At 38.9% G+C, this 15,530-nt stretch overlaps 1 protein-coding gene across 9 annotated transcripts in view; it reads left to right on the top strand.

Moving 5' to 3' along the window:
• PTPRM (protein tyrosine phosphatase receptor type M) overlaps positions 1–15,530 on the top strand; it is a 522,696-nt gene that overhangs the window by 118,016 nt on the left and 389,150 nt on the right. For all 9 annotated transcript variants that reach the window (XM_068397302.1, XM_068397300.1, XM_068397299.1 and 6 more), the window contains exon 2: positions 7,374–7,496. In XM_068397302.1, coding sequence (XP_068253403.1) covers positions 7,374–7,496 — 123 coding nt within the window. The remainder of the gene's footprint in view (positions 1–7,373; positions 7,497–15,530) is intronic.

Genomic DNA, 15,530 nt, shown 5'->3' with positions numbered 1-15,530 from the left:
TTGCTACGGTGTCCCGTGTCACCAAAACGGAAACGTTTTTGGAGATGTTTGTGTTGATTCAGTTTCTGTCAGTAAGTGGAGGGAGAACAGAAAGAACAATTGTAAATGTTTTATGAACATGCGGGGAGCTTTTGAAGTCTCATAAATAACAGCTTTAAATGTTTATCCGAAATGATTTTTTTTCTGTATACTGTCATCACTTGCAATACTGCTGGAGTAGGGTCTGTGAATTCGGAACTCTCTAGCACTCTCATACCACCTTTTCCACGTATCTTAGCACAATTTTGTGTCATTTTCCATCTGTTATTCTCCCTTACAGCTAGAATTAATATCTGGCCTTTCTTAGTTGCAAAATACATCCTTTTACCTCATCATCTTTCCATGAGATGGAAAGCTCATGAGACTTTTCCAGATAATTCTTCCATCCTCTACCTTTTTCAAAACCCTTTCTGAGCACAGCCGCAATCAGAGAAGTTCTTTAATTATAAAATCTGTTTCCTCTTGCTCTTCTCCCTCACCCCCACGCATATGCAGACTTGACAAAATGTAGATACTGTTTTAAATTAGATCGACTGTATGCAGCACATGGTTTTTCAGACTCCCTGACCAGTAATCTAGATTTCAGTATTATTTTACAGCTCTGAACACTTGCCGCTAGTATAAATCAAAAACATGGTATATTTTGAGAGAAAATAAATGTTCCATTTTAAAACAGACTACCCCCTGTTGAAAGCTCACTTGTAAATCCTGGATAAGAATTTTTGGCATGTGCGTGTCACTGCAGATACGTGGCAGCTCTGCGTGCGCTTTGGAGGCACTCAGAGAAATAAGAGTTTCTTTTGCTAGCTGTTGCTGAGCTAGCGTGTCTGGGAAGTCCTTTTAGCACGTAATGCTCTAACACCTTTGAAAGGGCAGGTAGAGCCTTTTTTTTTGCTGAGAATCTACACACAAAGCATAATCCAGGCACGCTGTTATGTCCAGTTTCTGATACATTCTTTAAACTGTCCATTTATGTAGCTGTAGGTAGTTTACTTGAAACTTCATTGGCTCAACCACTTATTGATTTTAGAGAGATGAACTGTTTCGTATTAGCCAATTTTTGTCATCACCCTATCTTTAATAAAACCTATACAGCAGACCAGACCTGTCGTACAGGTTTAGGGACAGCACTTTAATTTTTTTACGTTAAAAATTATTCATTGATTCCCACTTTTACTTTCTCTGTTAGCCAGTTTATAATTGAGAAGGGCTTTTTATTTTCCACTTTATGACTTCTTACCTGGCCCCAGAGGAGTAGTTGTTTATTCTCTAATTTGATGGTTTTTCAGTTTAGGGGCTCAGGAGCTCATTTTCCTAATGCTGTGTTTCTCAGATCGTTTTCTAATTGTCATGAGAGTGTCTAGATAGGATGATTGCCCTGAAATCTAAAACTTTAAAAATGTAAAAGGAAGCACGAGGCAGCACGGTAATGCTGCCTCATCGCTCTGAGCAGTAGCCCTTGGGGATGAAATCTGACTCATTCACAGTCTAGTCAAGCTTAACAATTGCCGTTTGTCACACACAGTTTTCAGTTATTTCATTTTTTCATTTGCCTTGGTATGTTGTCCAGGTGATGTGCTTGGTCCATTTCTGTTGGATGCAGGGATGTTTACGAGGACAGCAGGGAATGTGGCTGGCTGAGGAATGGTGTATTCTTGGTTTGGGCAGGGGCTCCTTTTTTTTTTGATAGACAGAAAGAAAAGATCCATTGCCTAGTAGGCGATTAATCTTTCACTGCATTATCAAAGCCCCCTGATACCGTACATGATCTAAACACCCAGCTTTCAGATCAGATGTCAAAACCTTTATTTCTGTTTCAAAGAATAGCTACATTGTACTTCAAGTTAATCAGCATAAACACATTTCCAGTATGAAACTGAAAATACAGAGACAGCAGAATTTAGAATAGTTTTTGAATGAAATAAAGAATACTAATAAAATGTGGGATTCAGTAAACGCATCTTCTGGGTTCACCTGTTCTGCAACAGCATTCATGGTACTATGGCAGACCAGAAACCACAGGATTTTGCTGTAAAGAAAAAAGGTATTTTATCCCAAAGCAGGGCCCTTGTATCATTTTTAGTATGTACATATGTTCCCCGCCAATGCTAGCATTGATACTCATAAGCATTACAAGTTTTAGCACTTCTACATTTGGCAGCACATTTTTGATAGGAAGCGCATATTGATCTGAGATCTTTGCAGTATGTAAGACCAACAAAAATAAAGCAGTGCCCAGGGTAACTTGAACTTTTTTCTGTGTTCGTTTTTGTCACTTAACTGATTTTGTCTTCCATTATCCTACTTTTTGTTAAGATATTCTTGGAGAATACTTCATAACAGATGTTGTAATTATAGTCTGTAACACACAGAATACTTTGAATAAAACTTTATTCACATTAGGAAAAATATAGTGTATTCTTTATCCCATTTACTTTAATTGTTTGCTTTCATCTTAAACTTTATTCCTCATTTAAGCTCATTTTTTTTTCAAGATCTAAAGTAATTTAACCAAATAAAAATAGAAACATGCAAAAAGGACTACATTTGGACAATGGCATAGTTATATTGAAATGGGTTCATGATGGTTAAATAGATAATTGTGGTTGAAAGAACCATAGGCTGCAATAGGCTGTGTTGCATCTTGTGCATTTGTCAATTCAAGTCCTCTTAGGAATCCAAAAATATCTATAAAATGTAGGATAAGCCAAAGAATCTTAATGGGGTATGTATCTCCTGTTTTACTTATAAATATTTCAGTCAGCACAGAATTTGTCTTTTAAAATACAGTTCGGCTATCTGAACTGTAATCCCAGTATAACAGGCAGGGAAATTACTTTGCTTGAATAAACTATGTAGCAGACAATATGTATTTTGATTGTTACTATAAATTCTAATAGCAAAAATGGGAAGAATTTCTCAAGTGTGCTAGTTGAGTGTAAACAAGTGCCTATCTTGGCAGTGGCTTATGTTTCAAAACAGTGCAATGATGAGAGACATTAAAGACCACTGATAATTTTTCAGATTTTAATAGCCCTTGTTGCTACCGTATGTGGATACCTTTTTATGAAGTGGAAAACTTATACAGTAAGAGCATCATGACTAGAAAATAGGTGAAGCACTGCAGAAGAAGGCAGGAGGGCTTGAGTAGATGCAAATGTAGAGTTTTATCAAATGTCATGACCCATTTCTGTATTACTTGTAATACAGTCAGATGTGAGGGTCAGAACTTTGGGGAGCAGGCATAAGCCGTTAGGGCTGTTGATGACTCTTGATTTACAGTAATTGTTACTTGGCTAATTTGGCTAAGCTTTCTTTTTTTTGTTCCAGTAAGATTTTCTGCGTTATCACAGAATCACAGAATCACAGAATGTTAGGGATTGGAAGGGACCTCGGAAGATCATCTAGTCCAATCCCCCTGCCGGAGCAGGATTGCCTAGACCATATCACACAGGAACGCGTCCAGGTGGGTTTTGAATGTCTCCAGAGAAGGAGACTCCACAACCTCTCTGGGCAGCCTGTTCCAGTGTTTGGTCACCCTCACCGTCAAGAAGTTTTTCCTCATATTTATGTGGAACCTCCTGTGTTCCAACTTGCACCCATTGCCCCTTGTCCTGTCAAGGGATGCCACTGAGAAGAGCCTGGCTCCATCCTCATGACACTTGCCCTTTACATATTTAAAAACATTAATGAGGTCACCCCTCAGTCTCCTCTTCTCCAAGCTAAAGAGACCCAGCTCCCTCAGCCTCTCCTCATAAGGGAGATGTTCCACTCCCTTAATCATCTTCGTGGCTCTGCGCTGGACTCTCTCTAGCAGTTCCCTGTCCTTCTTGAACTGAGGGGCCCAGAACTGGACACAATATTCCAGATGCGGCCTCACCAGGGCAGAGTAGAGGGGGAGGAGAACCTCTCTTGACCTGCTAACCACACCCCTTCTAATACACCCCAGGATGCCATTGGCCTTCTTGGCCACAAGGGCACACTGCTGGCTCATGGTCATCCTGTTGTCCACTAGGACCCCCAGGTCCCTTTCCCCTACGCTGGTCTCCAACAGGTCTGTCCCCAACTTGTACTGGTACATGGGGTTGTTCTTGCCCAGATGCAGGACTCTACACTTGCCCTTGTTATATTTCATTACATTTCTCCCCGCCCAACTCTCCAGCCTGTCCAGGTCTCTCTGAATGGCTGCGCAGCCTTCCGTTGTGTCAGCCACTCCTCCCAGTTTTGTGTCATCAGCGAACTTGCTGACAGTGCACTCTATTCCCTCATCCAAGTCATTAATGAATATATTGAATAGTACTGGTCCCAGTACCGACCCTTGAGGGACTCCACTAGACACAGGCCTCCAACTGGACTCTGTCCCATTGACCACCACTCTCTGGCTTCTTTCCTTCAGCCAGTTCACAATCCACCTCACTACCCGATCATCCAGACCACACTTCCTCAGTTTAGCTGCGAGGATGCTGTGTTATTCTTAGTTCGGTCTATAAACTTGCCTATACTTCCAACACCTATGTATGACATGTATGCTATTTTAATCCACAAAAGACTTTCCAAAAATTCATGGCTGTGCAAAGCCTTCAGTAGTATTCATCTTATCATTAGTGACTGGCTGTAGAAAGAAACACGGCTTGGCATCTGTGCTGTTAAAGGTCTTACGTATGCCAGTCAGTTCTCTGGATGGGTGGCTGTACAGTTTGATTACTTGTAGTAATACTTGCTACAGTTTGGTTATTAGTTGTGGGTGGAAGTGACTTAGGAATGGAAGGAGCTCAAAAATTCCTTTTAAACTCTTCCTATAGCAGATGTGAAGATTAGATACCCATTTTAAGGAAGTTGTAAGACAGTAAATTCACAAAGGTTTGTAGGATGTAAATGGCAAAGATAAAAGAAAAAAAAAGAAATCTTGACAGAGTGATTTAGCTATAGACTCGCAAGAGAAATGAAGAAAAACAAGCAGTGAGAAACGGTCCTGTGTTGACAGACAAATGGTCTAGACAAGTAGAACTGTTGTTCTATTTATCCACGTTTTTGACATCTTCCTAACTAGCGAGGAGGAGACTTTTCTAACCATCTGGAATCACAAACTCTTCCCTTTTTCTTCAGTATTGGACATTTTGCAGCACTTGGCTGTGCTTCTGGGTTTGAGCAAGAAAACACCATAAACTTTTCTATGTGTTCTTGTCACTAGAGATATGTATGATGTAATGAGGTGTGGGAGCTATTTTGTACATTCATTAGTCCTGTGTTTGAATTGTAAACCCTGATTTATGCCAGGTTTCATTTGGGTGTATATTTTTGCCAAGCTTGACTACGTTGCACACTGCCTGACAATATTTAAATTTATGTCCTAGTATCATTTGCAGGACCTTTGCAAGGAAACTACCTTTTGCTTCACCTGTGGTTTAGTTATTTTTATTATTTATAAAAAACCCCACACAAATAGGTCTGTGAAAGTTGATGTTTTGCTTTTGTGTCTGAAACTTTGCTTGTGGCATATTTTATGAAGTTTGAAGTAATATTAATGCAAGTACTAGAACAAATGTGTAAATGGCTGCCTAATTTTCTAAGCCTTCCCACTGGAAACGTTGCAGATGTTATTTGATATACTTTATACAAATTTCTTGTATTTCTGAATTTGTTTAACTTTGGGAGAGACATAATTTATATCTGTTGTTATCATTGAGGTGAAATATTAGAGTTTGGAGTTGCAAGTTCTTTAATGGGTTTTCTGTTCCCACTGGGTTATCTAATTGAATCTTGTGTACTTAAAATTGTACAGAAAGATGCAATGTCCAGAGGTGCCAATTTCCCTGATATACCCTAGAGCTAACAAAGACTTCCTATAGAAAGATAACTTCAGAACAGAGCACAGTGTATGTAGGATGACCTGTATCCAAGGGCAGGGCAAACATGGTATGTCTATAAAGGCCAATGGCACTGTAAGAGAACAAAAAATGAAGTTATTTGGTGATTGTATATAAAATTAATTTATTTGAAAGGTTATATGCTTGCAAAGTGCTTGTCATGAATCTCAAATATAAACTGGGACTAGCTATTAGGAAGGCTGGACTTCAGTTAGGTGAAGCTGGTCAGGTATAATGCAATTTTCTCTTATCCTACTTTTTGATGAGGTGTTCTGTAATGCCATTTATAGTGTTCTAGGAAAATTAAGATTTTTGAAGTATTTTCTAAAGCTAGATTTTTTTCTGTTTCCTATTTTAATACAGATTGGCAAGGCTAAGCCTGCTGTGCATATGGACAGATAGCAAAGATGATTAATAGCTCTCAAGTTTAGCTTTATTTGAACAGCTGTAGAATTTACTTCAATATGGACTGAAATATCCATGACTAGGGTTATATTTGTTTTCCTGAATAGGAAAGATATCATTCTTCACTGGAGTGAAACATCGAACATAAAGAAAACAGAATTCGTAACCCTGTGGTTAGTGTCCTGTTAGAAGAGGAAGATGTAAAAAAGCTGGAAAAGTTTCCTCTGTACCAAAGGGAAAGAGCAAAGCTTTTCCATTTTCTGGTGGATAATCATAGAATCATAGAATCGCTTTGGTTGGAAAGGACCTTTAATATTACCAAGTCCAGCCATTATCCTAACACTACCAAGTCCATTCTTCTAAATTTGTGGCATTAGATTTTTCCCTGCCCCAGCCTGGGATACTGTGAGCTTTTCCAACATGTTATTCTTTTCTAAATTACTTATAAGAGAGTGGGAAAAAAAGAGAGGAAATAATACTGATTTCTTTCATAGAGTGTGAGGCTGTGCATAGATTGGCTTTTTGAGACAGATGTGCTGTATTGTACCAGAGGCGCTGATCCCACAAGCATCCAGGCTTGTACCTGCTTGCAGTGCAGCACACCTGGGAGCATCTAAGCCTTCCCTTACTTGGAAGCTAAGATACAGGAATGGGAGCTGATGTTCCCACACTTACAGTTTCTTCTAAAATGTAGGTTCTCAGGCATGGAATAGTTTGTTTTTCCTGAAGAATGCTAATCATTCATTCAGTCTTTTGATGTTCTGAATTTTACTGCTTTTTATTTTGCTGGTTTGTTTTTGATACCTGATGATTGTGTCATAGGAGAAAATTTGTCTGCAGTTCTAAATCTGCTCTGTTACCCTTGGGATTTTATTTTCATGACAAGAAGGGTTTATGCCCTCTCGGAAAGTAGTGATTAATAAATATATAATAATTTGTATTAAAAGACATTTAAAAATTACATAGCCTGCATTGAATCATGTTGTAGTTGTTAGGATTAGAGATTTGTAATCTGTTACCTGCATGCCTTGTTTAATTTTTATCTTTTCATTTATTTTACAGGATGCTGTACTTTTGATGAGCCTCTTAGTTCCTGTGGCTATAGTCAGTCAGATGATGATGATCTTAACTGGGATCAGGTGAATGCACCGATAAAGCCCTCCTCCGGTCAAGGGATGCCATCTGGTTGGTCTTTTATTTTGCTTTGTTTCTCTTTGACATTAGCTTATGTGTTTATTCAGCATTTCTTGACAGTACTATTGTTAGAATATTCGTCTAAATATGTTTGTTAATTGCAATACTCAGATCTTCCATGTGATTTTTGTGAGGGATATTTTGCAAATCAAAGGTTTTCTTTTGTTGTGTGGGGAACATAAACATTAGAAAGTAGAAATACAAACTTGGTGTCATGAGGGAAAGCAGAAAGAAAACAGCATGATGGCATGAAAATTAATATGAAGTAGTACTAGAAACAGGCAGACAGTACAACTCAGGAAGACTCAAAGGAAGAGGGAACAGTAAGAGATAAAACAAGATGGCCTCAGGCATTTTCATTGAAAGAGATATTAATCAAAATCTGTTCTGAAAAGAAATGGAGAGTGAAAAAGAGGTGAGAGAAAAAGGAGAGGAGAGGTATCCCGAAACATAGGGCCTCAATGATATTATGCTTGTTGTGTTTCAAAGACAGTTGTAATAATGTTATTTAATGTACCTTGTGCATTGCATGCAGCTGGACCTAATTCCATAGCAACAACCTTTGCATTCCATCAACTATGAACTTATTCTGGTAATACAGTCATTCCTTTACCACTTCACCCACACAAATATGTAAAATCTGACCATTGGTTTTAAAATATTCACTAGCCTAAAATGTATCAATTATTCCTTTTTCATGTTTTTATCTAGGCATCTTAAGAGTTTCACCAGGGTACTGATCTCCATCTCCTGGGCAATGATTGCCTACAGCCCAGCTCAGCATTTTCTTTGTCTTTTAAAGACCTAGCTTCCTGTGACTATTGTCACCTAAAAGTGGCCAAAACAAAAAGACAACTCTGTAAAGTCATTGGCTGTAGCATCATGGGACTTCTTCTGCATTAGCCTCATAATTTGGTATTATCTAGAACGCTTAGAAACATTGCTAGTGTTTCACATCCGTTTCAGTTAGTTCTTTAAAGCACCCATAATGTACTTTGACGTTTGTGTAAAATCCTTTAATAGTTGTCCTTCTCAAGAAAATGTTCCTTATTTTGGGGTAAGGTAATTAGCAGATGAACAGTGTGAATCTTCAGAAGTGACCATATAAAGGAAACCTGAACATATGCACTCATCACTAGTGCACTAATAAATACTCTAAACTATGATATACACTAATCAGCCCTGGATATCATTCACTTGTAAAAATGTTCTCAGTGGTCTTCACTATAGGTTTATCAGTGTTTCCATGTATTGTAGACAACATCATATCTGAGGTTGAGGGTTCAACTAAAGTGCCTTTTCCTTCACCACTTGGTTTCCTCTGGCAAAGGCAGGACTCCCAACTTCAAGATGAATGTTCAGTTTGCCTGAGTCCCGGCACTTGAATTGTCGTGCTAGATTGAGTTCATCATCCCAGATACAGGAGGTTCTTGCAGATTCCTATTTAAACTGGCTTTTGTCCAGTGGCCTTGGCACACGTTCCTAAAAATTTTCTGGACTTTGTCATTAGTGCATAATACTGTTTCTCAAGTTGGAGCTAACACACATAGTTTATCAGTCCTCTTGGCTTGCAGTACAAGCTATACATTCTTTTTCTCAATCACACCCCTGGAAATTCTCTTTCTAAGCCAAATTTCATTCATTACCCTCCCCACTTGGATTTTGTGGAAGCGATTGTCAGTCTATGTTTTTCAGTATTCTTGGCAGATACAAGACATTCAAATCGATGTTCTTTTCTGTGATGACTATAGACTTGAAGATTTATTTTGTTTGTTTTGTTTCCCAGAGGCAAGGGTCCAGACTAAGCAGGTACTGGTATTCTCATGAAGGGAAAATGATATCTATGTAATTTTATTTATCAGGATGTCATACGACTTGTTCTTATTTGTCCTTTCTGCCTTTTATCAGAAGATTAAAATAATGTTCTGATGATCAGTAAAATGATATTAGATTTGGAAATAAATTATATTTAGAGTTTAGGGAGTTTTATTTCTGCCCATAAAGGAAGTGAAATATGCTTTGGGAGTCTTGGGTCAGAAGATGAATGAGTTAGTCTGAGGAGGGTTGTGGATATTGGTGCCTTAAAAGGCCAAAAACCCCTTTGAGAGGGAGAGAAATGCTCATTTTTTTGCAAATGAGAAGCAGTGTGTCTAAGGGCACGATTCAGTTAAGTGGTATCTAATTTTTCCTCATCATTTCGTCCTAGACAGTTTTTTTCCTGTTCTTGTTCAAATCATCATCTTAATGATTTTAATTAGTTTTCAGTTAGCCTTAGCCAGAGAGTTATGGGATACACTTAAAAAATTATTTCAAGTAGTTTGTCAGCAGTTTCTGAGCTACATATTTTAGAAGAAATAACTTCAGAAGATAATGAATAGAACATCTTAGATTAATGGTTTGTGGGGAATTCTTGGCTTGAAAGCAAAATGCTTTATGCAACAATGTTGTAATACTAGACTGAAACAAGAGCTCTCAGTTCAGCAGTCCCTTGTCAGTAGCAAAAATTAATGCGCGTAACATCCCTAATTTCAGGCAATATGCTCCAGTGAGTGAGTTAATGTCAGTATATAATATTTTGTACAATTTGGTGGCAGTCAGGGGGAAGCACACTAGTTATGGCATTTGATTTATTTTAATCCACATGAGACTGTTGAGAGCATAGCTGTACTTCAGCTAGATAAATATTTTGGCTTGATATGTTATTTCAGTGGGACAAAAGAAATGTCATATAACATTCATGCATACGTGTGCATGCATTAGTGTACACACTATACATTTACATGTTAGTGGATATGAATAGTTCTTTGTGAGATCTAGTTTTAGATGAAAACTGGTAAATTCTATCAAAGATAATAATAAGTTTCTGAAAGTGTTCCTTACAGTGGACTTTAATCCTTGTTGAATTCTTACAGTAGTAGAAAAACATGAAGTCATTGCTACTAAAGTAAGTAGGGTGCTAGTGCCCTGATTTTCTTGATAAATGTAAGCATGACCTTTAATGTCAGTACTAATCTGAAATTGTGTTAAACAGACACAAAAAGCAATGACATGTATATATTTGTATGGATTAAATGAGAGTGGTTAATCCACTGCTCTTCTGTTTCAAGAGTCAGATGGAGTAAATGCTGTAGGAAGAGTGGCTCTTCCCCTTTCTCAGCCTCTGTCTTTCTCCTTGTCTTTCTATTCCAAGAATGTATGTTTATAATAGTGTTCAAAAACTGTAGTTATAGAAACACTTGGTCCTTATTAATGCCATCTTGCATCAGCAGTTTGATATTGATGTGTTTATATAATAGATGTTTACAATTATAGCTAACTGTAAACCCTCTAGCTGTAGTCCAATAAAGATGTCTTCAGAAAAATATGCCCAATAAGTAGATTACCCTGTTGGCAAGGTGTTGGCAGGGGGGCTGCAGGAGCAGCTTCTGTGAGAAGAGACCAGAGGCTGCTCCATGTTGGATGCATCCAGTTCCAGCTGGCTCCAATGGACCCACCACAGGGCACAGCTGAGCCCCTTAGCAATGCTGGTGGCACCTCTGGCACAGTGTGTTCAAGAAAGGGTAAAAAATGCTGGGCAGCAGCTGTGAGAAGGAGGACTGAGAAAAATGTGAGAGAAACAGCCTTGCAGACACCAAGGTCAGAGAAGAAGGAGGGGGAGGAGGTGCTCCAGGCACCAGAGTAGAGATTCCCCTGGAGCCTGTGGAGAAGACCATGGTGAAGCAGGCTGTCCCCCTGCAGCCCATGAAGGACCATGGTGGAGCACATACCCATGCTGCAGCCTGTGGAGGACCCCATACTGCAGCAGGTGGACATGCTCAGAAGGAAGCTGCAGCCCATGGGGAGCCCACACTGGAGCAGGCTCTTGGCAGGAGCCTGTGGAGACGAGCCCACACAGGAGCAGGTTTTCTGGCAGGATCTGCGGCCTGTGGGGTACCCACACTGGAGCAGTACATTCCTGAAGGACTAGATCCTGTGGTAAGGACCCATGATGGAGCAGATCGTGAAGGACTGTCTCCTGCAGGAGGGACCCCCCCACTGGAGCAGGGGAAAAAGAGGAGGAGGAAGGAGCAGCAGAGGTGAAGTGTTATGGACTGACCACAGTCCCTTTTCCCCAACCCCCTGTGCCACTCAGTGGGGAGGAGGTAGAAAAGTTGGGAATGAAGGAGTGAAGTTGAACCTAGGAAGAATAACAAATTTAGAAAATAGCAGATTTAGAACATATTTTATGCCAAATTCTTGTAGATTTATGCCCCACAGGTATCTACAAACCACTACTTTGGATTTGGAATGTAGTTGCACAGATCCTTTTCCAAACCAGCTGCTTTGACTTTTTTTTATTTCATCTCATATCAAATATGAGCTACCTACTTCAACTCTTTGTCTGTTACCTCCTTAGTTATCTCATATTAGCATAGTGTCATTATACCAGTTTTGCTTTCTCCTATACCATGACAGCAGTCTTCATCATCTAGCTGGCAAATTTTCAGGGAGAGATCTTTATGCTTTCCTTCATGTTGCCTCACTGTTGGAAGGTGCTCTCTCTAAACACATATGTGGCCTTCTCATTGTTTTTAAAATTTTCTTTTGTCATTGTGTCTATGAAAAAAAAAAAAGTGTTGTGCCTAAATCCCTTTGCAGTGTTCTGATCAGTACTATTTCCTTACCTAATTTGTTTATTCCATCTTTTGTTTTGTGTTTTCCCAGCAGTTCTTGTTTAGTGCTCCCAGGTCCTGTGATAATGCAAATAAATGTAAACAGTCTTCTGGAGCTTTTCTTCCTGCATTTCTAATCTGATTTTTGGTTGGTCTCCCAGATCTTGATTTCTTTCTCTGGCCGATGCCTGCCCTACTCTCACTCCATAGTCCCATTTATACTCATGTCCCATCCAGTTCATTGTGGCCTGTCAGCATTTTTGCATTGTGGTGTTCCCACAGAGTATTCTGGTGCTTTACATTAAAGCTCAAAACTGTTGCTTATTCTGAGATGTTCATAGGAAGGAATGCAGGCTCAGTGTGTGAGACTGCAGTAGCGAAGCCATCTCTCTGACACCTGGCAGTGTATCCTGGGAGGGAAGAACAGAAGAACTGAGAGCAACAGAGGTGTTGGTTGGATTAAAGGGAGGGTTTACAAGCTGAAGAATTAAAATGTGTGTAAGTATATATATATATGGACACATACTCGTGTATGTGTGGATGCCAGTTTACTGATCAGGAACAACTGGGATACAGACAGCAGTGAAGAGAAGAGAATGCAGGGTCAGAGCTCTGAAACAGCGAGTTAGGTGGGATCTGGAGCAGTCTGAGGAATGAGTGGGGTAAGAGTTGAGAAAGCTCAGATGAGTAAAAAAACCAACCAAACAAAACACAAAGTATGTGAACTTCAAATCAAAACAGAATTTTTGAGATAGTTGAGTGCATTGTGTTATACTGCTACAGTGTGTCTTGTCACTGACAGCGATGCAATTAGAATTTTACAGATTACTATAAGAAATGCAAATATTTTCAAGTTTGCTCTATTTGTCATTTGCTGGATATCATTTCTGTTCATGTCCATGTATTTTGTTACAAAACACTGTGTTGTGTAAAATCTTTCTACAGTGTTTCACAGTTCTGGTTGATTTCAAAAGGAGAGTAGCATCATTTTTCTTTGATGCAGCAGTTGGTTTGATATCACTGAAGGGATGTCACTGCATTTGCAATGAGTCACTGGCATCAGCTTTTCATTCATTTTAGAATAGTTCAAAATCAATTATAAATCAAATATTCACAGGCTGCTGTTCAGTGTATTGAAAGGATTTTTTCAGCAATGAAGACTTCTGTGTTTAATATAGTGCTGGTCAAAGCCAGGATGAGGATTCTGTTTGTGCTATTTGAGGTGATAATATATGATTTTCCTGGCTATATGTAATTTCTTGAATGGCCTGCTATGGCTATTTGTATCCTGAGTATTAGTGTTTAGCAGTGTTTATGTGGTGTCTGCAGAAAATGCATATAATGCTCATATTAATTATTGTTTAAAATGGCCTTTTGATGCCTAGTTAGCACACATGCATAGCTAGCAGATATTCCATAAACAAAGATACTGATTTAAAGGAGTATTTAATATTATAGAATGTGAAGTAGTTGTGTGAAAAATGTACATTGTTGTTTAATTGTGTGTAGAAGAGTTGTGATCCATTTTAAGAAGACAGATAAACTAGAAGTGATGAGTTGGCAAGTCTATATTGAAACCAATTGCAATGTCTTACCGTGTAAAGTTATAGTACTTTGACTTTCCACTGTGATGAGTATTTTATCATTAAGTATATTTTAGCAGTGCATTGTATTTGTGTTCTGCGTTAGCAGGCATGCTTTTCTTCTGTTTACATTCATATAGAAGAGAATTAAATATGTTTCTTATTCAATGCTGCTTCTCCCAGATTACTTTAAATAGCTGCAGTTTTTAATTCATGTGAATGCTGTCCAGAGATAACGTAAAGTACTGTCAAGGTGTGGGAGTTGCACCTCTTTCACTGTGTTCAAGTTACATTTTTTCATAGAATTTTCTAGACCTGGAACAGTAGCATGTTTAGCATTTTATTGCACATCCAGGTAGTAGCTTCAGGCATTAAGGGCATGCCTGTTTTGCAAGCAGCTCTGGCTCGTGTTGACACATTCAAGCCAGTTTCCAATTAACTGCATAAGCTAATCTCAGTTGCTGCTAATAGGGAGCAACACGGAGGTCAGCCAGAGCAAAGCACCTGAGTAACGGGACCCAGCTAGCTTAGTGCTGCCGTGGCTTAAGTGCAAGCACGAAAGGGGGTTAGCTACTTAAAACATACCTAAAACTTAGTGAGTAGTGTGCTTAGCAGATTTGTTTAACATCAAAATAATGCCACCCACCTATGTCTGAGGTAATTGCTTATTGTGATAACTTACAGGAATCTTACAGTCATTTTTTGTAACCTGCTAACCTGAGTTGCAGATTGCAATACCTGGCACAAATCACTGAGTTTATTATAAATACTGAGCATCCAGTATTCTTGCAAAGGGAAGTAAAAGATTAATCAGCATCAGAATCTCTGATTCTGAATCACTGACGGACAATGTTCCTAGCTTGCTTAATAGGCCAACTAGACAAATTGTTTGAATGCGTTTTGCCTACACGCCTAATAGCTTTCAGACAAAATGATGGGGTCAATATGCTAATGATTTGTTTTATCTTTTGTTGTAGATGTTGTCTACATATGACTCTTATTTTATACTTTTTTCCTCTTTGGTAGAAGAAAGTATTTTTTAATATTACGAACACTGTAGTTCATGAGTAATGCCACGATGTTAGATGACTGACTTTGAAATTCTCATTTGAAGCAATGGGCTTTCTTAGTATTTACAACTGTACCTTACCAGGAGAGGATAACAGTTGTCCTGGTTTCTTATGCATTCCAGTAGCCCTCTGATGTTTGAGTACAAAATCACAGAACATGCTGTAACTCGTGAAGTGAGTGGGAGATGCTACATTAGAATCCAGCAGTGGTTGTTAAGGATTTGTTGAAGTTATTTCACTGGAAAATGATGATATGATAAATTACAACTTGTTTAGTGTTTTGAAGAACTCTCTCTTCCATAGAAGTCAGACAGAGGCTATATGAAAGGTCTGGGGATCTCATTTCTCATTAAACAGAGTATTCTCAAAGCAACCTGGAAGACAGAATTGACTGCTGAGGGTATTTCTGTGTAACACCATGTAGTGCTACACAGCGCTAAGCAGGCCCTCTAGCCTAACCCATTTACCTTGCTGTGATTACACGTTTCCTGCTGAGGTTATATATAACACCTGCCATAATGTATGCTGAGAAGCAGCTAACGTAATAAGCTAGACACTGCAGCTGGGTTTGAAATGGATTTCTTGACAACAAAAATGTTCAGGATTACAAAGTTTTACTGTTACACATTGGAAACCCACTCTCCCTCCCATCTTCTACCCATAGTGCCAGATACTATCCTGCTGGTTAAGTGCATCAGAATCTTGTTTCATATTTCCCTG

The sequence above is a fragment of the Nyctibius grandis genome, chromosome 3 (genome assembly GCF_013368605.1).
Source record: "Nyctibius grandis isolate bNycGra1 chromosome 3, bNycGra1.pri, whole genome shotgun sequence".
NCBI classification, from domain to species: Eukaryota; Metazoa; Chordata; class Aves; order Nyctibiiformes; family Nyctibiidae; genus Nyctibius; species Nyctibius grandis.
The sequence above is the reverse complement of the archived record's forward strand: the minus strand, read 5'-3'. Positions and strand labels throughout refer to the sequence as shown.